Source organism: Equus caballus, chromosome 4 (assembly GCF_041296265.1).
Source record: "Equus caballus isolate H_3958 breed thoroughbred chromosome 4, TB-T2T, whole genome shotgun sequence".
Lineage (NCBI taxonomy): Eukaryota > Metazoa > Chordata > Mammalia > Perissodactyla > Equidae > Equus > Equus caballus.
The window spans coordinates 25027811-25054706 of record NC_091687.1 but is presented as its reverse complement, the minus strand read 5'-3'; the positions used below and the strand labels follow the sequence as shown (position 1 = coordinate 25054706).

The 26896-nt window shown below is 38.3% G+C and overlaps 1 protein-coding gene across 5 annotated transcripts in view; it reads right to left on the bottom strand.

Moving 5' to 3' along the window:
* Positions 1-26896, bottom strand: part of LANCL2 (LanC like glutathione S-transferase 2) — a 97785-nt gene that overhangs the window by 11668 nt on the left and 59221 nt on the right. For all 5 annotated transcript variants that reach the window (XM_023639069.2, XM_070264451.1, XM_070264452.1 and 2 more), the window contains 4 exons: positions 11571-11778; positions 10575-10722; positions 8997-9143; positions 6346-6528 (listed from right to left, as the gene is read on the bottom strand). In XM_023639069.2, coding sequence (XP_023494837.1) covers positions 6346-6528; positions 8997-9143; positions 10575-10722; positions 11571-11778 — 686 coding nt within the window. The remainder of the gene's footprint in view (positions 1-6345; positions 6529-8996; positions 9144-10574; positions 10723-11570; positions 11779-26896) is intronic.

The window sequence follows — 26896 nt, the reverse complement described above, 5'->3', positions numbered from 1 at the left end:
AACATCCTCTCTGGGGGTATATAACCACTCTGTGCACCCCACTTCTTTGGTGCCCTTTCTTCCTTCAGGAAGAAAGGCCCCAGGTTATAATCCTCAAATTTAAGCTCAGAATAAACTCACCCAAATTTTCATTTATAGATTGGTTATGGATTATTTTCATTGACAGTACATAAAAAAGAACTGAAAACCAAAAATTAAGAGGAAATCTTGAAAGCTTCCAGAAAAAAACACACTACATATAAGAGAACAGGATAAAGAATAACTAACTGCTCATCAGAAACAAGGGAGGCCAGAAAGAAATGGAACAGTATCTTTAAAGGACTGAAAGGGAAACAAGACTGTCAATCTAGAATTCTATATCCAGCAAAAATATCTTTAAAGAATGAGGTGCAATAAAGACAAGTTTAAGATAAATGAAAGTTAATTTGTTGTCACCCAACCTGGACCAGAAAAAATGCTAAAGGAAGTTTTTCAGACTGATAGGAATAATACCAACCAGAAATCTGATCTTCAGGAAGAAATAAAGAACACTGAATGGGAAATACATAAATAAATATCAAAAACCAATGTTCTGTTTGTCTTAATTTCTTTAAAATACACAGGACTATTTAAAAAGCAAAAATGATAACATTATATTGGGGTTTTATAAGATTTGTTGACATGTATGAGATATAGTGTAAAGAACTGGGCTAAAAGGAACTATACACTTACTACTTTCTTATATTTTATGTAAAGTGGTATAATGTTAACTCTACATAGATTGTGAAAAGTTAAGAATGTATATTGCAATCCCTATAGCAACCACTGGAAAAAAAATGTACAAATAGATACAGTTAAAGAGTCAATGGAGAAATTAAAATGGAATTCTAGAAAAATATTCAATTAATCTCTCCTACCTCCCTAAAATGACAAGAAAGGAAAACAGAGGAGGAAAAAAATCCCAAAACGAAGCCATAAGAAGCCAAATGGAAAAATGGCAGAGCTAAAGCCACTCATACAAATAATTACATTAACTATATATGAGCTAAACATTCCAAATTAAAGGCTGAGAGTGTCAGACTGGATTGTTAAGACAAGTCCCAACCATAAAGAGACACACTGTAAATATAAAGACATCTATATAAAACTATAAAATTCTGCTGACAGAAATGAAAGAAAATGTAAATAAATGGAGAGGTATACCATATTTGTGGATAAAAGGCTTAATATTAAGACGTCAATTCTACTAAAGTTGACATATAGATTCAATACAATCTCACTCACAATCCCAACAGGACTCTCTTGTAGAAGTTGACAAACTGATTCTAAAATTTACATGGAAATGCAAAGAACCTAGAATATTCAAAGCAATTCTGAAAAAGAACAAAGTTGGAAGTCCTAAACTACTTGACTTCAAAACTTACAAAAGCTAGAGTAATCAAAATAAAATAGTGCCATGATGATAGAAAAACATGCTAAAGTAAGAGAACATTTTTTCTTTTTTTTAAAAGATTGGTCCTGAGCTAACATCTGTTGCTAATCTTTTTTTTCCTTCTTCTTCTCCCCAAAGCCCCCCAGCACAGACTTGTATACTCTAGTTGTAGGTTCTTCTAGTTGTGGCATGTGGGATGCCACCTCAACATGGTTTGACGAGCAGTGCCAGATCCACGCCCAGGATCTGAAGTGGTGAAACCCTGGGCCGCCTAAGTGGAGATGAACTTAACCACTCGGCCACAGGGCCAGCCCCAGGTCATCTGATTTTTGACAAAGGCATCAAATCAATCAAATGGGGTAAATAAAAGTCCTTCTAACAAATGATGTGGGAACAATGAGATATCTCTATGGTTGAAAAAAAGAACCTCACTCCTTACCTCATGTAGCAACAAACCTCAGTTTGAGACAGATCATAGTTCTACTAAGTGTAAAATCTAAATCCATGAAGCTTGTAGGAGAATATTATCTGTATAACCTGAGGGTAAGTAAAATTTCTTAGATAAGATACAGAAAGTAATTAACCCTTTTAAAAACTGATAAAATAGGGGCCGGACCCGAGGCCGAGTGGTTAAGTTTACGTGCTCCACTTTGGAGGCCCAAGGTTTTGCTGGTTTGGATCCTGGGCGTGGACATGGCACCACTCATCAGGCCATGTTGAGGCGGCATCCCACAGCTAGAAGGACCCACAACTAAAGGATACAACTACATACTGGGGGGGATTTGGGGAGAAAAAAAGAAAAAAAAAAGAAGATTGGCAACAGTTGTTAGCTCAGGTGCCAAGCTTTAAAAAAAAAAAAAACTGATAAAATAGACTTTATGAGAATTAAAAACTCTATTCATCAAAAGATACCATAAAGAATGAGATTAGGCCAGCCACAGACTGGGAGAAATTATTTGCAAAACATACAACTGCTAATACCAGAACACATGAAGAATTCTTACAACTCAGTAATAAAAACAAACAAAAAAGCATAAAACAATGTGAGTAAAAGATATGAACAGTTGACAAAGGAAAACAGAAAAATGACGCATAAACACAAGCAAAACTACTACCAGCATTAATCACCAGGCAGATGCAAATTAAAACCATGATGAAATACCCACCAGAATAAAATTAAAAAGACTTTTAACACCAAGTGTTGGCAAAGATGCAGAGCAACCAGAACTCTCGTAACTTGTTGATGAAACGTAAAATGGTACAACCACTCTGAGAAAAGGTCTGTCAGTTTCTTACAAAACTAAATATACACCTACCCTCTGATGCAGCAATTCCATTCCTAGGTATTGGCCCAAAAGAAATAAAAACATATGTCTACAAAAACACCTGTGTAAGAATGTTCATAGCAGCTTAGTCATAATAGTAAAAAACCAGAAACAACTGAGAAACAAGTGGATAAACTGTGGTTTAGTTATATAAATGATGCTTAGTCTTAGAAAGGAATAAGAATACTTAGGAAGAAGGAATGAAAATACAGTTTGAAATATTCTCTCCAGGCGATTCTGACACATACCCCTAGAAAGACATGCCATGTTTCAAATAACCAACTCACAAATGAGCTTTTGGAACATAATTTATATGAAAATATTTTCTGACGTGCAGTCAAAAGTTGACCACCAGGACGCATTTCTAACAGCTCTGTTCTGAGATCTTCAGAGTAGGCTTGTGGGTGCACTAGGGGGATGGGATGGCTGTTTCAGACATTGAAAATGCACAGAATCAAAGGACTACATTGATAGCATGTTGGGAGGACTTATATGGTTTTCTTGGGCAGCATATTTACCTTTCTAAATACAATTTCATTTGATCACTGTTAGCATTTGTTTATAGTGGCTGAATCTATGCAAACTGCTAATGCCCTAGGGCCCAAATGTGTGGTTAGAGGAAGGCAGAATGTGTGTGTCACCACTACCTATAATTTATTGTCAGATAATCAAGAGCTGATTGTAACTACCCATCAAAATACCTTCCAGCTATGGGGTCCACAAGTGTAATTTGTTAGAAAATCATTTGCATTTAACAAAATTCTTAATATAGTACAGAATATTGTTAAAATCTTGACATTTTTGGGGGGCTTGCCCCGTGACGCAGTGGTTAAGTTCCCACGTTCTGCTTCAGAGGCCTAGGGTTTGCTAGTTCAGATCCTGGGTGCAGACCTATGCACCACTTGTCAAGCCACACCGTGGCAGCATTCCACATAAAATAGAGGAAGATGGACATGGATGTTAGCTCAGGGCCAGTCTTCCTCAGCAAAAAGAGGAGGATTGGCAGCAGATGTTAGCACAGGGCTAATCTTCCTCAAAAAAACCTTAACATATTCCCCAAGACCATCTGAAACACTATATAATTTTAAGTTAACAAATAATACATGTTCATACAAAGAAGAGTATTCTGAACACTGATACATGATTAGCATCTACAGGAAAGGAAAACAAATTTAGTGAATCTGGACTCAATTTATAGTTTTATTTGTGAAAGATATCACTATTTTTTTCAAATACTTGAAAACCTTATGCCTTCATAAGCATTCCTGAAGAACTTATGACTTGGTATGCCAGCATGAGAAACGAAAGCTTGTTATTACATAAAATTTAAATACTTCCTAACTTTAAAACATAGCTTCGATGAATGCAGACCCTCTTAAGTTGAGTGAACAATAACAAGAGAATATAGTCTAGAGCTGTGTTTCTCTAGCTTTGCACCTCCACCCCCAGCCCTGCCCCCTGCCCTGGCCAAACACAAATTCCACACTCCACTCACTGACTTAGATACTTTGACGACATACTTTTACTTCCAATTGTAAAACTATATATGCTTTTTAAAATTACCATTGATGCCTTCTGCCCCAAAGGATTCTGATATTCCTTCCCTTCTTCATGTTTGAGAATCTTGACGTAAACAGAATTAAATTTTAGTGATTAAGTATGGGATGTTAATGTCTTTGGCTCCATGCTTTCTAGAAGAGAGAAATTTCTGTTTTGGAATCAGCTGGGCAGGGAAAGGCATTATATGGTATTGTGAGCAGAAGCCCTGGAGGCAGTAGCGGTCTGACACATCTGTGACCCTGTCAGCAGCAGAGCTTTGACAGCAGTAGTGGAAACAGATGGAGGCGACTGTCGACAGGGCTAATGGAAATAGACCTGCCCAGGATGAAGGGCTCCTGATCACCTGCTTACTGACCACAAGGCTCAGCTGCTAGAGTGGGGGTGTGGGCTGGGGAGAAGACCCCCAAAAGCCAACTACCCCCATTATCAGCCACCAGGAATGCTCAGCTCTATAGCTGATCCTCTTTAAAGTGAGAGGGGAAAAGGAGTCTGACAAGCAGAAGCTTTGACTTTTCAGCAAAGTCACACCTGTTTTGAACATCAAAGGGTCCTTAGTTTGTACTGCCAATAGTATGTTCAGATATTATGGTTGGATATTTATAATATTACAGACTTATGTCTATGTCACTGAAGCTACAACAATCGTTCTAAAGCTCAAAAAAGGGGAAGCAGTGATTCAAACAGAATTCTGTTTTAAGTTAAAAGCTGAGGTAGTGTTAAGAAGGTGAATCACTAAGTTCTTCTGATTTTCCAAAGAGTGCTTTGCTCTCACCAAATATCATAACTTTCTGAGCGATTTTCTTGATGCTCATACCTGACTTTTATATTATTCGAATATTTTTGGTTCTATTGTTGTAGAAGAACTAAAAAAATTTTGAGAAATTAGCCTAAATCATGAGATAATTCCCCACAATTTAAAAAATAATTTACTATAGTCAGTCACAAAGAGAAAATAAAAGTGATTCATGGATGTTCTTTTGTTATTTTCAGGTAGAATCTGAATTCTGCTCCATTAAGTCCATCTATTTCTGCAAAACTAAGAGACTTTGCCAAAACACCTCTCCTTGTGGTTACAGTTGTATACTTTGATATATGAGCAACAATCTCTAACATCAAATATTACAAATAAAGATGCATTAGGGGCCGGCCAGGTGGCACAGTGGTTAAGTTCGCACATTCTGCTTTGGTGGCCCGGGGTTTGCTGGTTCGGATCCTGGGTGTGGACCTACACACCACTTGTCAAGCCGTACTGTGGCAGGCATCTGATATATAAAGTAGAAGATGATGGGCACAGATGTTAGCTCAGGGCCAGTCTTCCTTAGGAAAAAAGAGGAGGACTGGCAGCAGATGTTAGCTCAGAGCTAACCTTCCTCAAAAAAACCAAAAACTAAAAACCAAAAAAAAAGATGCATTAAAAGAAAAATAGAATTACAAAAGAAGCATTGTTTGCTTTCAACTTACATAACAAATCTTAGTCCAGGAGAGAAATCAACAGTATTCTTAATATTGAGCCCAAATCTATCTAGAGTCTACTAGAATCAGTTAGTGAAGGCAGTGCCTATTTTCCTGTAATACCCTGTATGTGTAAAAATTTGAATGCCACACCTATCTCTTGGGAATAATTTTATAACAATTTTAAACACAAATTCAAAAGCTTTTGAATAATAATAATGATAATCCAGCAATAAAGGCTTATTTAAGCAAGAAAATAAAATGATATCAAGTCAAACAAAAAAGCATTTTGGTTCTAATACTGCCAACTGCCTTAATGAAGACTCATTAGAATAAAAATCATTACTCTGCTGTCAGCTAGGTTTTCTTTTACATAGAACATAACCCTTTTAAACACACACACATACACTTATAGCACTAACTACAGTGGTGATGAATAGTGAAATAATGAGAATTTCTATTTATTTTGTAAAACCATTAATTCTAAAAGGTTTTTAGTTTGCAATCAAGTATGTTTGCCAAAATCAAACCAAAACTTGGTGGTGAAAACGACATCTCTGAACATGGGATGCCTGTGATCCACACTGAAGTACTGACCTTGTAAGCTTGCATAAGCATGTGGATGACACCCGGGGCACCATGGCACCAATGGACCAATCGATCTGTTTCATTGCTTAATGATGAAGGATAATTCCCAGATCGGAATCTTTTGTGGCGCATATAATCAATACTAGGTTTCACCATTTCTGTTAAGATTTCTTGGTCCACTTTTGCTGCTGGCTTTAAACAAACAAATAAAAATAAAACATTTCATTAATTTTTCCAAAACCTCTGTATTGTGGCTAATATAATAAAGCATCAATTACTAGAATATTGAGCACATGAAACTAGAATTAATTCAATTATCTAGTTATTAAAGACCCAGAAGACCTTTTTTTGGTTTCAACTCTTTCAATGTTGCAGACGAAGTCCAAAGGCCATGATGTGCTGGAGAAGTCCCTCTTGCTCAGGAGAGGCCTTCAACTGATTGGACAAGTGGACAAAGCCCACCCATATTATGGACGGCAAATTGTGTTACTAAAAGTCTACCCATTTAAATGTAAATCTCACCCAAACTACCTTCACAGAAACATCTATAATAATGTTTGACTAAATATCTGGGCACTGTGGCCCTGCATGTTAACACATAACATTAACTATCACAGATAGCTAGCTAACTTTTTTAAATGGGGAGTTTCAAATGCCTACATACCTTTAAATCTTTTATCTGAGCTGTTTCTCCAAAACAAGAGACTTCAATCCCCTATCTGAAGTGGAGGTGGCAACGCTGCTTGGGTTGAGAGAAAACTGGTGGTGCATGAGGCTGGTTGTGGTAGCAGGGAGGTCTCACCATTTACCATGTGGACATTCATGCAAACCCTAGTTCTATGCTTCAGTTCCACTGTCCTCTACACCTGGCTTTCTTGAGTTAAAACCGCTGGTTTAATTCCTCCAGACCATTTCCTTTTGTCTCCAGCAGGAGTTAGGGGAGGAATAGTCAGTCACTTCACTGTGCAGGGTGGACTTACTAACAGCAGTACAACTGATCTGGTAAAGATTTTCTAGGAAGCCCTCCTGCTGCCCAGACCTCACCCCTATATGAACACATGTCTGGCAGCACCTTCAATAGTACATGGCACTTTAAATTCCTGCCTTCCAGTGTTTTGCAGGACAAACTGGCTTGCTGCTTATTGGCAACCTCCTCTTCAGGCATCGATGTGTGATCTTCCTCTGCCATTCTTTCATCTATTCTCAGTCTAAATATTTGTAGAATGGGGCTCCAGATGTCTCCTAGTTTCATCAAAAAAGTTGGGTTTCTGTTTTTTTTCTTTGTTGTTGTTTTTTCTCCCCAAAGCCCCAATACATGGTTGCATATTTTAGTTCTAAGTCCTTCTAGTTCTTCTATGTGAGCCACTGCCACAACATGGCTACTGACAGACGAGTGGTGCGGTTCCACACCCAGGAACTGAACCCAGGCTGCCGAAGTGCAGCATACTGAACTTAAACCACAACGCCATCAGGGCTAGTTCTCTTTTCTTTGCTGTTTTGAGGTGATTTTCAAGAGAAGAATTGTCTTTATTCTGCCATCAGGAAAGTAGAGTTGTTTTTAAGTGATATTTTATGTTTCTGTGTATATTGTTCTGACAGCCTTTCAAATGAAACCATACCATGGGACTTGGAGGAGCTGCACTGCTGCACCGTCACACTGCTGCTCTATTGCTCTGCCAGACTGGCAGCAGACACAGGACAGGGAAGAACTGTGCACAACTGCTCTTGTGAGCCAGCTCTAGCATACCACTGCTTAGTGATCATCAAAAGAAAACTGACATCAACTTCCAAATAGAAGCCTTACTAAATAGGTTTCCATGTTTTTCACTTTAAAAGCAGATAAGGGGAAAACTTCATGATTTGTGTTTCTCTCAAGGAAACCCCTCATATTTAACAAAATTAACCTAAACCTCTAAATCTAAATTAGGTTATTTTTATTGGCGTGGTTCTCATATGATTATGTTTCCCTTAAGGGTATTATCACTTAAAAAAAAAAGGGTCAAAAGTCACTGTTAAAACATTTTTCTTGGAAAAATACACACAATCTACCAACTGTACAGAACAACAGGGCCATTTTTAAATGAGACATGGAACTCTGGTTATTTTAGAAACGTGTGTCTCCACTACAGTTATACACTGCATAATGACGTTTCAGTCAACAATGGACCACATGTACGATGATAGTCCCATAAGATCAGCACCATCTAGCCTAGGTGTGTAGTAGGCTATACCATCTAGGTTTGTGTAAGTATACTCTATGATGTTCACACAACAACAAAATCGCTTAATGACACATTTCTCAGAATATACTCCCATCGTTAAGCAACACATGACTGTATAAAGAAAATTCACAAAGTAGAATATATACATGTTTCCCCCTATTAAAACAGTAACTACTTCAATCAGCAGGAGGACATGGACAGAAGAAAAGTGGGGGCACCAGACAGCTAATGTGGTATAAAACTGCATACAGAATGTGCTATCAGCAGTTCACTGCTTGGGTTCATAACGCAGCACTGAAGTATCCATGATTCAAAGTAGGATCCTTATTTTATTTCAGCCTGCTTGGTTTGTGCTAAAATTTCAGTTCCCCTTTCCTATTTGATCTAATATTTTATAATGTGGTCACCATGTTAGTATTTCACAGTATTCTTACCTACCTGCATTAACATGTAGTAGATTCCAGCCATGCCATGGGCTGCTCCAACATACTGCTTCCTGTGCCACTGATATAAGAGGGGACAGCGCTCAGTCTTCTTTTCTTCCCTTGACAAGATCTTGCCCGATTCAATAATAGCACTGACTACCTACAGAGATAATGAGACAGCAGAAGTCTGAAAAACTTACCTTTATTGTTTTAGTCTAATCAACACTAACAAATGTCTTCATGTGTGTGTGTGTGTGTGTGTGTGTAGACAGATGACAGATAATCTAAAAATCTTTAAGCAGTTAGTGGCTAACACTGTTATCTTTATTTTATAAATTAATACAGGCAGAGAGAAATCAGAAGATAATCTCAGAGTAGAAAAGGACATTATGAAGCTGAACCAAGAAGTGAAAAATTCTTTGTATGAACAGTTTACAAGAATCTAGAAAAAAATTCCTATAAAAACCATCCTACTTAGTTGCTTTGTAGCTGCAATGTTTTCCCCAAAAGACTGGCAGGTACATCTTCCAGGAAAGGCTGGAGGAATAGGCTTTATTTACAAAATGCTAATGAAATGAGGTCTGTTGTGGTGTGCAGGACTTTAGTTAGACTGAAAGAAGAATTTCATATCTGGAATGGCTAAGTGGCAAAGACACCAATTGTTCCTCATATCTACTCTCCCCTCATACTTTTGGTAACAGTGTTCCAAATTTTAGCAGGGTATCCAGCTACAGACAGCTGCACACAGTCATTTAATTAAGTTTTGGAAGTGAGATGTGAACAGAAGTGAGGTGGGCAACTTCTAGTTCTTGGCCTTAAAAAGGAAGCTGCTTATCTTCCACTTCCTCACCAGACTCCTGGGTTGGACATGTTCAACTAGCTTTGGTCACGCAGATAAGGGCAAGCCCCTAGGATATGGCAGAACAAGACAGAAGAACCTGGGTCCCTACCTGCCTGGATTGCCTACTAGTTCAGACATTTCATGAAAGAGAAATGAACATTCTTTTTTTTTAAGGTGATTCTTTTTTTTTGTTCTTTTTTTAAAGACTTTATTTTCCTTTTTCTCCCCAAAGCTCCCCAGTACATAGTTGCGTATTTTTAGTTGTGGGTCCTTCTAGTTGTGGCATGTGGGATGCTGCCTCAGCATGGCTTGATGAGTGGTGCCATGTCTGTGCCCAGGATCTGAACCAGCTAAACCCTGGGTCACCAAAACGGAGTGCGCAAACTTAACCACTTGGCCATGGGGCCAGCCACATACCATCCTGAACACACCCGATCTTATCTGATCTGGAAAGCTAAGCAGGGTTGAGCCTGGTGAGTACTTGGATGGGAAACATTCTGTCTTTTTGAATTTGCTTTTGTTTGGTTCCAGTAAAAATAAATGAATTAATATAGAACTAAGAGAAGTACAGCTTTTTAAAAAATATTCCTAGAAAGGAAAACAGGAGCCATTTATTAAATTAATGAGATGCTTTAAGAAATTACTACTATCTAGAAGCAGAGTCTAGCCACCACTATGACTCAATGCTACAGATAGGATCTAACAGTAGAGATGAGAGGAGACCCATAGTCATCAGTAATCCCACAATACCTCTTTAATAGCCGACTCACACACAGTTCCTGGACCGATCTCCGTGTTCAGGTAGAGCAAGGCATACAGATAACCTGCCCGTCCGTAAAGCAGCTCATCGGGAAGGTCTGAATCTCGGCAGACAATGGTTCTCTGGAGCTGCAAAAGTCTACCCAACAAGAAAACTTCTGTTTTCCCAGAGAACGTCTAAAATCTCTCTTCCTGAAACAGTAACTCCATCACTTTATGAATTACTTGTTATTTATTTTTAATTTAAAACTGATTTTATAAAATACAAAAAAAAACCCTGAGAAAACAACAAAAACTTCATTAATTTTTCTCACAGATGTCAAAATTAATAACAAAACATCTTTCTGTTAAAAATTTCTATCTTTATTTTTATTCTAAATCATGTAAGAGAAGATATTCAATTTTGAAATCCAAAATTAGAAGAAAGTGATTTACAATCTAAATGAAAATGGTACTAAAATGTAGACAATGCTTGGGAATTAGCTTGATCATTCCACCCTTCAACAAACATTAAGGGACTAGCAAGTACCAGGCCCTGGGAGTGAGCCCTGATTCCTGTTTCTTCAAGAAAGAATCTAAACCAGTAAGTGCAATAAAAGTTTGCACTCTTAACTGTTCCATAATTAGCACATTTAATCAGTTACTTAAAGGTTGAACCTAAGAATAACTTAGTTACAGTAAATCTAAGGCAGATACGCTAATTTTCATGCATTGAAGGCAATCAAAAATTACTTAGGAAAAATGATTAACACAAAGAAACACATTTTTCACTCCCCACAAAATTAAGGCAAACACATGCCTGGATAGAAAGGGAGCAGATGATACCACCATTATGCTCAAAATTCATATACAAACCTCTTCACTTCTTGGAGAGATCTGTTTGCAACAGTAGATGAATTAAAAAATTATTTCCTTTTTGAATATCTTTCTACAGCAAGACCTTCAACTGAGAATTTGGAGAAAATATTTCCAGTTTTAAAAACTCACTTTGTGATGCATTCCTGGGACTCAGAATCACTTTTGAGTTTATGATAGACCACAGCTCCTACAGCAAGGGGCCCAGCATCTCCACAGAGGAAGGTGACCCTGCGGCCATTCAGATTCCGAAGTGTCCTCTTTATGTAATCCAGGGATCGGAGCAGGTAGGTCTGGTCACATGTGACCCGATACAACTGCAGGTACAGAAGGGCTATGCCTGGAATAATTCCCCCACCCCAAAAGAAAAACATCATTACCTTTCCTTTTTACCTTTAAGACATTATTTTATGATTATACGAAAACCTTCTTCTACATAAACCCTATGTTTCTGAAGGGGAAACATCAAACTACCTATGACACATTTCTTAAAAATGGGGGCAAAAGAGAATTCAGGGTAGAATAAACTTAAAATGAGTTTAAATATATTGTCTTGCTAATTGTTCTGACACAATGATTCAATATCTCCTAGACAAGGGAAGATATACGACTTCTCACTCATTCCCATTTAATTTGAATTCATTTCAAGGTTTTATTCATTCTTCTTTGTATCTTAAGCAAACTTGGATCCTTCTCTTTTTACTTCTCATATAATCATTTCCTCTTATCTTATTGCAAATTAAATGATGACTTTTCTGAATTTTATGCCTTCTTCATTCCAATTTTTCCATTTCTCATAATTTTTCAATTTTCTTTAGTAATCAATCCATCCAAATGACCAACCAACCAGTGAGTCAACTCACCATCTGTGGAACAGCCACGTGACACAGAGTAAGTTAATGAACATAGAAGATATAGTTTATCACCTATCCAACTTTCCTATTTTAGATTAAAGAACAGATCCAGATATTCAAGTGAACCAGAAAAGGGTCTTTTCCTGAAAATCTGTGGAGGCTTCTGAAATCTACAGGCTTCTGAAAGAAGCATGCTATAATTCCTGGGTTCAAGAGGTCAATATGACAGCTAAGTAAAAAATGAATCTGCATAAATACATACTTAATAAAGTATAGTATAGGGAAAGGTATTGAAAGAAATGATAGAATGGTGAAAAGACCAAAAAAAAGCACATTTATTAATGTTTGAATTGAGGTTTTCTAATATTCTGGTCTTTGTCTAATATCCTATTCTCACTTTTACTATTTTTCATTTTGCTTCTTAAATTTCCCAAACTATGCAGCGTCTTCTCTCTTTAATTCTCCTATTTAGAGTATTCCATCTCCCTTTCAAGTTAATTCTTAACACCTATATATATATATATATATTTTTTACGATTTTATTTTTTCCTTTTTCTCCCCAAAGCCCCCCGGTACATAGTTGTGTATTCTTCGTTGTGGGTTCCTCTAGTTGTGGCATGTGGGACGCTGCCTCAGCGTGGTCTGACGAGCAGTGCCATGTCCGCGCCCAGGATTCGAACCGACGAAACACTGGGCAGCCTGCAGCAGAGCGCGCGAACTTAACCACTCGGCCACGGGGCCAGCCCCAACACCTATATTTTTTTTGAGAAGTCCTTCTTTTGTTATTGTCCATTTCTTCAAAGACGTTGAGTCAAACAGATGTAAAAGTAGCATATTTGTAAGCCCTGAAAAAAAATCCTTCCATATGATTCATTTATGATCTCAAGTGTTTTCTATATTCAAAAACTTTAAATTGTAAACATATAGAAAACAAGTTAAAGTTAAATATCTACAAATTTCAAACATAATAATCACTGTAAAAAGTTTATAAATAAGTACTTCATGATTGACTTCGAAACCCCTAAAAATAGGATGATGATCTGGTCAACCTGTGAACCTAAAAACTTACAGTTATATATATTCAATGTCTAAGTATTTTAACGTAAATGATGACAGGTAAAGTATATTTTTGAAAGAAAGGTCATCATGACGTTCTGCCCCTGAATACTTCAGTATGAAAATCTAAAATATATGAACACTTTCCTATAAGCCAAAATAGCATTATAACTATCAAAATTAATAATTATAAGTGAGACTGAGCTGAGGTACGTTTTGGGTAAATCTTGATCAGTTTTTGTACCAGTATTATCTTTGCTTCATAAAATAATGGGAAGTATCCTCATTTTCCTATCCTCTGAAATAGTTTAAAAGTAGCACTGGGATTTCCTGTTTTGTTTTTTTAATGGTCTCTTTATATTAGTTTATTGTTTGTTTTTTCCCAGTATTATTGAGGTATAACTGACAAAACTGTATATATTTAAAGTGTATAACAGGATGATCTGGTATATTTAAACACTGAAAAGAATACCACAATGAGAGCAGCTCACATAGAAGACCTAGAACAACTATGTACTGGGGCTTTGGGGAGGAAAAATAAAAAAGAAGAAGATTGGTAACAGATGTTAGCTCAGGGGGACTCTTTCCCAGCACAAGAAAAAAACCCAAAAAAATTGATTTAAGAATAGCACAATGGGGTTAATTAATACATCTATCACTTTACATCTACTCTCTTAGCAAATTTCAAGTATACAAAAACAATATTAGGAATTATGGTCAGCATTCTGTACGTTAAATCTACAGAACCTGTATGTCCTATAATTGAAGGCGTGTACCCTTTGATGAGCACCTCCCCATTTCCCCCACTCCACAATCCCTGGTAATCACCATTCTACTCTTTACGAGTTCGATTTTTTTTTTTTTTAGATTCCATATCTATGTGAGATCATACAGTATTTGTCTTTCTCTGTCTGGTTTATGTCACTTAGCATAACGTCCTCTGGGACCATCCGTGTTGTGGCAAAAGAGAGGACTTTGTTCTTTCTCATGGCTGAAATACGCAGCTGTATACACACATATAAATGTATCTATATGTGTGTATCTATATGTATATACATATATACACATCTATGTGTGTGTGTGTGTATATACACCCCATATCATCTTTATCCATTCAACCATCTATGGACACAGGTTATTTCCTTACCTTGGCTATTGTGAATAATGCCACAATGAACATGGGAGTGCAAATACCTCTTCAAGATATTGATTTCGTTTCCTTTGGCTACATACAGAAGAGAGATTGCTGGATCATAAATGGTAGCTCTACTTTTAATTTTTGAGGACCCTCTAAACTGTTTTCCATAATGGCTATACCAATTTACCTTCCCATTAACAGTGCACAAGGGTTCCCTTTTCTCCACATCCTCTCCAACACCTATCTTCTCTTTTTGATAAAAGCCACCCTAACAGGTGTGATATGTCAGTGTGGTTTTAACTTGCATTTCCCTGATAATTAGTGACATTGAGCACTTTTTCACGCACCTGTAAGCTAGTTGTATGCCTTCTTTGGAAAAATGTCCACCCAGATGCTTTGCCCATTTTTAAATTGTATTATTTATTTTTTGCTATTGAGTTGTATAAGTTCTTCATATATTTTGCATACCGACCCCTTAGCAGATACATGGTTTGCAAATATTTTCTCCCATTCTCTAAGTTGCCTTTCCATTTTGTTGATTGTTTTCCTCGCAGTACAGAAACGTCAGTTTGATGTAGTCCCACCTGTTTATTTTTGCTTTTGTTGCCTGAGCTTTATGTGTCACAGCCAAAAAATCATTGCCAAGACCCATGTCAAGGAGCTCTTTCTCTATGTTTTCTTCTGGGAGTTTTATGGTTTCAAGTCTCACATTTAAGTCTTTTATCCACTTTGAGCTAATTTTTTAGAGTAGTCGAAGATAGGGATCCAGTTTCATTCTTTTGCATGTAGATATTTAGTTTCCCCAACACTATTTATTGGAGAGATGATCTTTTCCCATTGTAGGTTCTTGGTGCCTTTGTCAAGGGTTAATTAACCATTCGTGCATGGGTTTATTTCTAGGCTCTCTATTCTGTTCCATTGGTCTATGTGCCTGTTTTTATGCCAGCACCATACTGCTTTGATTACTACATCTTTGTAATATACTTTGAAATTAGTAAGCATGATGGCTCCAGCTTTGTTCTTCTCAAAACTTCTTTGGCTATTCTGGGTCTTTTGTAGTTCCATATGAACTTTAGAATTTTCTTCTGTTTCTGTGAAAAATACTATTAGAATTTTTATAGAGTTTGCATTGAATTTGTAGATCAGTTAGGATAATAGGGACATTTTAACAATATTAACTTTCAGTCCATGAACATGAGAGGTTTTTCCATTTATCTGCATCTTCTTCAATTCCTTTCATCAATGTCTTCTAATTTTCAGTGTACAGGTCTTCTGCGTACTTTTTAAAATTTATCCCTGAGGATTTTTTTATGCTCTTGCAAATGGAATTCTTTCCTTAATTTCTTTCTCCAATAGAAATGCAATGGATTTTTTGTATACTGAGTTTGAATCCTGCAACTTTACTGAATTTATTTATCAGTTTAAACAATTTTTTGGTAGAATCTTTAGAGTTTTCTATATATAAGATCACGTCATCTGCAAACAGATACAATTTCACTTCCTTTCTGACTTGGATACCATTTATTCCTTTTTCTTGCCTAATTGCTCTGACTAGGATTTTCAGTACAACGTTGAATAGAAGTGGCAAAACTGGGCACCCCTTCCTTGTTTCTGATCTTAGAGGAAAGGCTGAATATAAAGTTAGCTGAGTAGAGTATCATTAAGCATGATGTTAGCTGTGGGCTATCAGATATTACCCTTTATTATGTTGAGGTACATTCCTTCTATACTGAATTTGTTGAGTCTTTATTATGAAAACACGTTGAAGGGGCTGGCCTGGTGGCGTAGTGGTTAAGTTCACGTGTTCCGCTTTGGTGGTCAGGGGTTCGCAAGTTTGGATCATGGACGAGGACCTAGCACTGCTTGTCAAGCCACGCTGTGGTGGCATCCCACATAAAATAGAGAAAGAATGGCACAGATGTTAGCTCAGCAACAATCTTCCTCAAGCAAAAAGAAGAAGATTGGCAACAGATGTTAGCTCAGGCCAATCTTCTTTACCAAAAAAAAAAAAAAAAACAGATGTTGAATATGCTTTCTCTGCATCTATTGCGATAGTCATATAGTTTTTATCCTTCATTATGTTAATGTTGTAAATCACATTTATTGCTTTGCATATGTTAGACCACTCGTGTATCCCAGGAACAAATCCCACTTGATTGTGGCATATGATCCTTTTAGGGTGCTGTTGAATTTGTTTTGCTAGTATTTGGTTGAGGATTTTTGCATCAATGTTCATTGGGTATATCAGCCTGTCATTTTCTTTTCTGTTAGTATCATTGTCTGACTTTGGCGTGAGGGTATGTTGGTCTCATAAATCAGTTTAGAAGTGTTCTCTTCAAATAAATTTTTTTGAAGAGTTTGAGAAGGATTGGTATTTAACTTTTCTTTAAGTGTCTGACAGAATTCTCCAGTAAGTTCATCAGGTCCTGGGCTTTTCTTCATTGCTGGGAGGTTTTTGATTACTGATTCCATCTCCATACTCATATTGTTCTGTTCAGATTTTCTATTTCTTCATGACTCAGTCTTGGTAGGTTGTCTGTTTCTAGGAATTTATCCATTTCTCCTAGGATATCCAATTTATCGGCTTATAATTGTTCATAGTAGCGTCATGATCCTTTGTATTCCTGTGTATCAGCTGTAATGTCTCCTCTTTTATTTCAGATTTTATTTATTTGAATCTTCTATTTTCTCAGCTAGTCTTGGTAAAGATTTGTCAATTTTGTCTGTCTATTCAAAAAAACAACTCAGTTTTGTTGATCTTTTCCATTGATCTTCTGGTTTCTATTTCATTTATTTCTGTTGTAATCTTTGTTATCTCCTTCCTTCTGCTATCTTTGGGCTTAATTTGTTCTTGCTTTTCTAGTTCCTTGAGGTGTAAAGCTACGTTGTTTATTTGAGATCTTTCTTCTCTCTTAATGTAGTTGTTTATCGTGATATACTTCCCTATTAGAACTGCTTTTGCTGCATCCTGTAAGTTTTGGTATGTTGTGTTTCCATTTTCATGTGTTTCAAGATACTTTTTTTTTTTTTTATTAATGTTATAATAGATTACAACCTTGTGAGATTTCAGTTGTACATTTTTGTTAGTCATGTTGTGGGTACACCACTTCCCCCTCTGTGCCCTCCCCCCACCCCCTCTTTTCCCTGGTAACCACCGATCAGATCTCCTTATCAATATACTAAATTCCACCTATGAGTGGAGTCATATAGAGTTCGTCTTTCTCTGACTGGCTTATTTCGCTTAACATAATACCCTCGAGGTCCATCCACGTTGCTGTGAATGGGCCAATTTTGTCTCTTTTTATGGCTGAGTAGTATTCCATTGTGTATATATACCACATCTTCTTTATCCAATCATCAGTTTCTGGGCATGTAGGCTGGTTCCATGTCTTGGCTATTGTAAATAATGCTGCGATGAACATAGGGGTGCATGGGACTCTTGAGATTTCTGATATCAGGTTCTTAGGGTAGATACCCAGTAATGGGATGGCTGGGTCATAGGGTATTTCTATTTTTAACTTTTTGAGAAATCTCCATACTGTTTTCCATAGTGGCTGTACCAGTTTGCATTCCCACCAACAGTGTATGAGGGTTCCTTTTTCTCCACAACCTCACCAACATTTGTCACTCTTGGTTTTGGATGTTTTTGCCAATCTAACGGGTGTAAGGTGATATCTTAGTGTAGTTTTGATTTGCATTTCCCTGATGATTAGCGATGATGAACATCTTTTCATGTGTCTATTGGCCATATTCATATCTTCTTTTGAGAAATGTCTGTTCATGTCCTCTGCCCATTTTTTGATCGGGTTGTTTGTTTTTTTGTTGTTAAGCAGTGTGAGTTCTTTGTATATTATGGAGATTAACCCTTTGTTGGATAAGTGGCTTGTGAATATTTTTTCCCAATTAGTGAGCTGTTTTTTTGTTTCAATCCTGTTTTCCCTTGCCTTGAAAAAGCTCTTTAGTCTGATGAAGTCCCATTTGTTTATTCTTTCTATTGTTTCCCTCAACTGAGGAGTTACAGTGTCCGAAAAGATTCTTTTGAAACTGATGTCAAAGAGTGTACTGCCTATATTCTCTTCCAAAAGACTTATTGTCTCAGGCCTAATCTTTAGGTCTTTGATCCATTTTGAGTTTATTTTGGTGTTTGGTGAAAAAGACTGGTCAATTTTCAATCTTTTGCATGTGGCTGTCCAGTTTTCCCAGCACCATTTGTTGAAGAGACCCTCTTTTCTCCATTGTAGGCCCTCTGCTCCTTTGTCGAAGATTAGCTGTCCATAGATGTTTGGTTTTATCTCTGGGCTTTCAATTCTGTTCCATTGATCTGTGGACCTGTTTTTGTACCAGTACCATGCTGTTTTGATCACTGTAGCTTTGTAGTATGTTTTGAAATCGGGGATTGTGATTCCGCCGGCTTTGTTTTTCTTGCTCAGGATTGCTTTAGCAATTCCGGTCTTTTGTTGCCCCATATGAATTTTAGGATTGTTTGTTCAATATCTGTGAAGAATGTTCTTGGGATTCTGATTGGGATAGCATTGAATCTGTATATAGCTTTAGGTAGTATGGACATTTTAACTATGTTTATTCTTCCAATCCATGTGCAAGGAATGTCTTTCCATCTCTTTATGTCATCGTCAATTTCTTTCAAGAAAGTCTTGTAGTTTTCATTGTATAGATCCTTCACTTCCTTGGTTAAGTTTATCCCAAGGTATTTTATTCTTTTCGTTGTGATTGTGAATGGGATTGAGTTCTTGAGTTCTTTTTCTGTTAGTTCATTGTTAGTGTATAGAAATGCTACTGATTTATGCACGTTAATTTTATACCCTGCTACTTTGCTGTAGTTGTTGAATATTTCTAATAGTTTTTCTGTGGATTCTTTGGGGTTTTCTATATATAAGATCATGTCGTCTGCAAACAACGAGAGTTTTACTTCTTCGTTACCTATTTGGATTCCTTTTATTTCTTTTTCCTGCCGAATTGCTCTGGCCAGCACCTCCAGTACTATGTTGAATAGGAGTGGTGAAAGTGGGCACCCTTGTCTTGTTCCTGTCCTCAGAGGGATGGCTTTCAGTTTTTGTCCATTGAGTATGATGTTGGCTGTGGGTCTATCATATATGGCCTTTATTATGTTGAGGTACTTTCCTTCTATACCCATTTTACTGAGGGTTTTTATCATAAATGGGTGTTGGATCTTGTCGAATGCTTTCTCTGCATCTATTGAGATGATCATGTGGTTTTTGTTTTTCATTTTGTTGATGTAGTGTATCACGTTGATTGACTTGCGGATGTTGAACCATCCCTGTGTCCCTGGTATAAATCCCACTTGATCATGGTGTATAATCTTTTTGATGTATTGCTGTAATCAGTTTGCCAAAATTTTGTTGAGGATTTTTGCATCTGTGTTCATCAGTGATATCGGCCTGTAGTTCTCCTTCTTTGTGTTGTCCTTGTCAGGTTTGGGGATCAGGGTGATGTTGGCTTCATAGAATGTGTTAGGGAGTTCTCCATCTTTCTCAATTTTCTGGAACAGTTTGAGGAGAATAGGTATTAAGTCTTCTTTGAATGTTTGGTAGAATTCTCCAGAGAAGCCGTCTGGTCCTGGACTCTTATTTTTGGGGAGGTTTTTGATTACCGTTTCTATTTCCTTACTTGTGATTGGCCTATTCAGATTCTCCATTTCTTCCTGATTCAGTTTGGGGAGAGTGTAGGAGTCTAGGAATTTGTCCATTTCTTCCAGGTTGTTCAATTTGTTGGCATATAGTTTTCCATAGTATTCTCTTATGATCTCTTGTATTTCATTGGTATCTGTTGTGATTTCCCCTCTGTCATTCCTAATTTTATTAATTTGCGATTTCTCTCTTCTTTTCTTGGTGAGTCTGGCTAGGGGTTTGTCAATTTTGTTAATTCTTTCGAAGAACCAACTCTTTGTTTCATTGATCCTTTCTATTGTCTTTTTTGTTTCAATATCGCTTATTTCTGCTCTTATTTTTATTATTTCCCTCCTTCTACTGACTCTGGGCTTTGTTTGTTCTTCTTTTTCTAGTTCTGTTAGGTGTCGTTTGAGGTTGCTTATGCGAGCTTTTTCTTGTTTAGTGAGGTGGGCCTGTATTGCGATGAATTTCCCTCTTAGGACTGCTTTTGCTGCATCCCAAATGTTTTGGTATGTCGTGTTCTCATTTTCATTAGTCTCCAGATAAAATTTGATTTCTTCTTTAATTTCTTCAATGATCCATTGTTTGTTGAGAAGCGTGTTGTTTAGTCTCCACATTTTTGCACCTTTCTCTGCTTTTTTCTTGTAGTTGATTTCTAGTTTCATAGCATTATGATCAGAAAAGATGCTTGATATTATTTCAACTCTCTTGTATTTATTGATGTTTGCTTTGGTTCCCAAAATACGGTCAATCCTTGAGAATGTTCCACGTGCACTTGAGAAGAATGTGTAACCTGCTGTTTTTGGATGAAGTGTTCTATATATATCTATTAAGTCCATCTGGTCTAATTTTTCATTTAATTCTATTATTTCCTTGTTGATTTTCTGTCTGGATGTTCTGTCCATTGGTGTTAATGGTGTGTTGAGGTCCCCTACTATTATTGTATTGTTGTTGATGTCTTCTTTTAGTTCTATTAAGAGTTGCTTTACAAATTTTGGTGCTCCTGTGTTGGGTGCATATATATTTATAAGTGTTATGTCTTCTTGGTGGAGAGTCCCTTTTATCATTATATACTGTCCCTCTTTATCTTTCTTTATCTGTTTTGCTTTGAAATCTACCTTGTCTGATATTAGTATAGCGACACCTGCTTTCTTTTGTTCATTATTAGCTTGGAGTATTGTTCTCCATCCCTTCACTCTGAGTCTGTGTTTGTCTTTGGGGCTGAGGTGTGTTTCCTGGAGGCAGCATATTGTTAGATCTTGTTCTTTGATCCATCCTGCCACTCTGTGTCTTTTGATTGGGGAGTTCAATCCATTTACATTTAGAGTGATTATTGAGATGTGGGAGCCTACCACTACCATTTTGTGTCTTGTTTTCCGCTTTTCTTCAGTTTCCTTTGTTTCTCGTCCCATGGTTTAATCTGTTCTGATGTAGAGCTGCTACTCTCTGTACTTGTCCTTCTACTTATCTCCTCTGCTCTTGGTTTTGTAGGCCCTTTCCTTTTTTGGATTTTTCAGGAGTGAGGGTTTTCCTGAGGATTTCCTGAAGAGGAGGTTTTGTGGCAATGAACCCCCTTAATTTTTGTCTATCTGCGAAAGTTTTTATTTCTCCATCGTATTTGAAGGATATTTTCGCTGGGTAGAGAATTCTCGGCTGTAGATTTTTGTCCTTCAGATTTTTGAATATATCATTCCACTCTCTTCTAGCCTGTAAAGTTTCTGCTGAGAAATCTGCTGATAGCCTGATGGGGGTTCCTTTGTAGGTTAGTTTCTTTTGCCTGGCTGTCCTTAGTATTTTCTCCTTGTCGTTGACTTTTGCTAGCTTCACTACTATATGGCGTGGAGTTGGTCTTCTTGCATTGATAAAGTTTGGAGATCTATTGGCTTCTGTCACCTGAAGATCCATCTCCCTCACCAGATTTGGGAAGTTCTCAGCCATTATTTCTTTGAATAGGCTTTCTGCCCCTTTCTCCTTCTCTTCTCCCTCTGGTATACCTATAATCCTTACGTTGCATCTCCTAATTGTATCTGATAATTCTCGGAGAGTTTCTTCATTTCTTTTTAGTCTTGCTTCTCTCTCCTCCTCTGCCTGCAGCAATTCTATATTGCCATCTTCCAAATTGCTAATTCTTTCCTCCATATTATCGGCCCTACTGTTCAGAGCATCTAGATTTTTCTTAATCTCCTCTATTGTGTTCTTCATTTCCAATATTTCTGTTTGGTTTTTCTTTATCGTATCAAACTCTTTTGTGACATAGCTCCTGAACTCGTTGAGTTGACGGTCAGAACTCTCTCTTAACTCATTGAGAATTTTAATGATGGCTGTTTTGAAGTCATCATCATTTAGGTTATATATCTCATTTTCTTTGGGATTGTTTTCTGTGTATTTGTTACTTTCTTTCTGTTCTGGAGATTTAATGTATTTTTTCATATTGCTTGATGTTGTTGATTTGTGCCTCCGCATGGAGATAGAGTTTAGTTGCTCCTTTCACTTGTTTCAGCTGCTGCGGTGGGGGAGCAGCTGTTTATACTGCACCAACCAGGAACCCTGTCCGCAGTTGCTAACTGGGCCTGGGCCCCTCCTCGTAGCCACAGTGGCCCTTTGGATTCCCTCCTCTGCTGTGGGGGCCGTCACAGGGGGGCTTCAGGCTGCTGGTGCCTACTGTTGCAGCCCACCTAGATGTGCTCTCTCCTTGGGGTCTGCAACGGTGTTATGGGCTTTTCCAGCGGCCAGGGGTGGGATCACTTATATTTGTCGCTCCGTTGCTGTCGGCACCCACAAAATCTCACTTGTCCTCTATGGGTCACAGGAGAGCTATTGGCATCTTCTACAGTCTGTGGTTAGTTCACCTAGCTATGCTGCTTTTGCCCTGGTGTCTTCCAGCCTTGTGGCTGGTGTCTGGGTGCCTTCTACTGGTGCTGTGCAGAGGCTTTCCCTAAGGCTGCTGTGAGCCTGTAGGGTTTCCCCCTAGGCTATGAAGCTGGGTCTCTGGAACTCCCCCCAGCCCCAATCCTCTCCGAGATCTCCGGCTATCCCTAGTCCCACGGGGCGGGCAACGGCAGCTGGGGGTCACCCCGCCCTCTGGGATTCTCTCCGGGCCTCTCCTGGAGCCGTGATTGCTCGGCGTGGCCCCTCTGCTAATGGCAGACAGAGAGTTTTGTCTGCTGCCCGGGCGGAACTCCGGCGCTTCCCGTCCGGGTCGCAGAGCCGGCCTTTGAAACTTCCCCCAGCCCCGGTCCTCTCCGAGATCTCCGGCAATCCCTAGTCCCACGGGGCGGGCAACGGCAGCTGGGGGTCGCCCCGCCCTCTGGGATTCTCTCCGGGCCTCTCCCGGAGCCGTGAATGCTCGGCGTGGCCCCTCCGCTAATGGCAGACAGAGAGTTTTGTCTGCTGCCCGGGCGGAACTCCCGCGCTTCCCCTCCGGGTCGCAGAACCGGCCTTTGAAAGTTCCCCCAGCCCCGGTCCTCTCCGAGATCTCCGGCAATCCCTAGTCCCACGGGGCGGGCAACGGCAGCTGGGAGACCTCCGTACCCTCAGCGACTCTCTCTGGGACCCTCCAGGTGCCGCGAACACCAGGCGGGGTCTCCCCGCCAATGGCAGGGAGAGACTCTCCCCGCGGGCTCAGGTGTGCAACTCCAAAGTTTCCCTCTGCGTTTAGGAGTAATTGCGGGGGGTTTAGGTAGGGTTCTGGTCACCTGTTTCCACCGTCGCTCCTCTGTTGTGTGCTCGCTCCTGCCCTAGATGTGTGTAGATCCTCTGGGGGCGTCCGTTGGAAGAAAGCCGCTTGCGGGTACTAGGCTGCTCGTCGGGGTTGGAGAGTTTTCACCTATTTCCACATTCTCCCGGAGGAAAGTCCGTCCGCCTTCCGATGTATAGTCGCGTGGGTCTCTCAGACGTCCTGAGATGCTGTCTGGATATCCTTTGTCAAGCGATAAGTGTCCAAATAATTGTAGACTTGAAGGGGGAGAGACAAAGAGGACTACTCACGGCGCCATCTTGGATCTCCTCCTCTCAAGATACTTTTTGATTTCCCTTTTGATTTCTTCTTTGATCCACTGGTTGTTCTAAACCTTTCTGTCTACTCCACATATTTGTGAGTTTTCCAGTTTTTCTACTATTACTGATTTCTAGTTTCATACTATTGTGGTAGGAAAAGACACTTGATATAACGTCTATCTTCTTGAATTTGTTGAGACTTTTCTTGAGCCCTAACATATCATCTATCCTGGAGAATGTTCTGTGTGCATCTGAGAAGAACGTGTATTCTGCTACTGTTGGATGGAATGTTCTGTTAGGTCCATTTGGTCTAAAAGTATAGTTCAAGTCCAATGATCTATCCATTGCTGAGAGAGAAATATTGAAATCCCCTATTATTATTGTAGTATTGTCTATTTTTTCCCTATAGATCTGTTAGTATTTGCTCAATATATTTAGGTGATCTGATATTTGGTGCATATATAATTGTTACATCCTCTTGATGAATTGACTCCTTTACCATTATATAATGACCTTCTTTGTCTCTTGTTAAAGTTTTCAAAGTTAAAGTCTATTTATTCTGGCATAAGTATACCTACCCTTGTTCTAGTGTGTTTTTTATTTGTATGGAATATCTTTTTCTACCACTTCAACTTTCAGCCTATGTCTATAAAGCTGACATGAGTCTCTTGTAGGCAGCATATAGTTAGGTCTTAGTTCTTTTTTATCCATCCATTAAATTTTTTATCTATGTCTTATTGATCTGAGAATTTAATCTATTTACATTTAAAGTAATTACAGATAAGGAAGGACTTGCTGATGTCATGTGATTAATTTTATGGTTGTTTTCTAGTTCCTTTCTTCCTCTCTTGCTGTCCTTGTGATTTGATGATTTTTCCATGTTGGTATGCTTTGATTCTTTTTTTTTAATGTTTGTGTATCTACTATAGGTTTTTGCTTTGTGGATACCATGAGGCTTACATAAAATATCTGATAGTTATAACACTCTATTTTAAGTTGATACCAAGTTAACTTAAATCTCACACAAAAACTCTAGCCTTTAACTCCCAACATTTTATGTTTCTGATGTCACAATTTACATATTTTACATTGTGTATCCATTAAAAGATTATTGTAGCCAAAGTTATTTTTAATGCTTCTGTCCTTTAACCTTTGTAGTAGAGTTAAATGATTTACACATAACAATATTACATTATTTTACTTAAAATAAAATCTTAATTTTACTACACACTTGCCTATAATAGTGCTTTATGTTTCCACATTACTAACTAGCATCCTTGCATTTCAGCTTGAAGAACTCATTTCAGCATTTCTTGTAAGGCAGGTCTACTGGTGGTGAACTCCCTTGGATTTGTTTGCATGTGGAAGTCTTTCTCTCTCCTTTATTTCTGGAGGACAGCTTTGCCAGGTATAGTATTTGGGGTTGGCTCTTTTCTCTTTAAGTACTCTCAACATATCAACCCACTCTCTCCTGACCTGTAAGTTTCTGCTGAGAAATCCACTGATAGCTTTATGAGGGCTCCCTTGTATGTTAGGAGTGTTTTGTCTCTTGCTACCTTCAAAATTCTGTCTTTGATTTTACAGTTTTATTATAATGTGTGTTGATGAAGTCCTCTTTGGGTTGAATCTTTATGAGGAATTACGGGCTTCATGAACTTTGATGTTTATATCTCTCTCCAGATTTGTAAAACAAGTGTTCTACCTCTTCTTCCTTCTGGGACTCCTGTAATCGTCAACTGTTTTGCTTGATGATATCCTATAATTTATATAGGCTTTCTTGACTCTTTTTTTCATTCTTTTTTTCTTTTTTCCTCCTCTGACTGGATAATTTCAAATGACCTGTCTTCAAGTTCACAGGTTCTTTTTTCTGCTTGATTTACTCTGATATTGATGCTCTCTATTGTATTTTTCACTTCATTCATTGTATTTTTAGCTCCAGAATTCTTGTTTTTCTTTTTATTAGTAGTATCTCCCCATTAAACTTCTCATTTTGTTTATGTATCATTTTTCTGATTTCACTGAAATGTCTTTCTGTGTTTTCCTGTAGCTCACTGAGCTTCTTCAAAACAACTAATTTGAATTCTTGATCAGGCAAATCATAGACGTCCATTTCTTTGGAGGTGGTTACTGGAAAATTATTTTGTTCCTTTGGTAGTGTTATGTTTGCTTTATTTTCCATGTTCCTTGAAGACTTGTGTTTTGAAGAAGCACTCACCTCCTCCAGTCTTTACCAATTGCCTTGGGAAAGAAACACCTTCTGTCAGCCCTACTACGGATTCTGAAGCTTTCTCAAACATTCTCTAGGAATACATCTGCTCCACATTTCCTGTTCCCTCTTAGGGGGTAATTCTTAAGATGGTATGCCTTCACCTGATTCCATGAAGCCAGGATGAGTGCTAACAGCCTCTTGTTTGCTTTCCCTAGGGCAGTGCTGAATGCTCAAGTTTGTGTGCTTTCTCCAAATTTTGCAAGGTTGAGCTGAAATTCTGCCCATGCTCACTGTCTGCAAAGGCTTGCACTCACTGCCCTCAGAAGTACACAGATGGAGCCAATCATGGGGTGGGGTGGCGTGAGAGTGAGGAGCACGGAATGTCAGAGGTGTCCATGGACCAGCTGGGGGAATTCACAGGTGAGGTGTCCCCAGCACTCTCATAGGCAGCTTCCTGATGGAGTCTGTGAAGTGGTTAATAGGATCTGTATCCCTTTGATGAGTTCTGAGCCCTGGCTATCTTCCCAGCCTCTCCTTGCCCCTCAGTTATACAGATC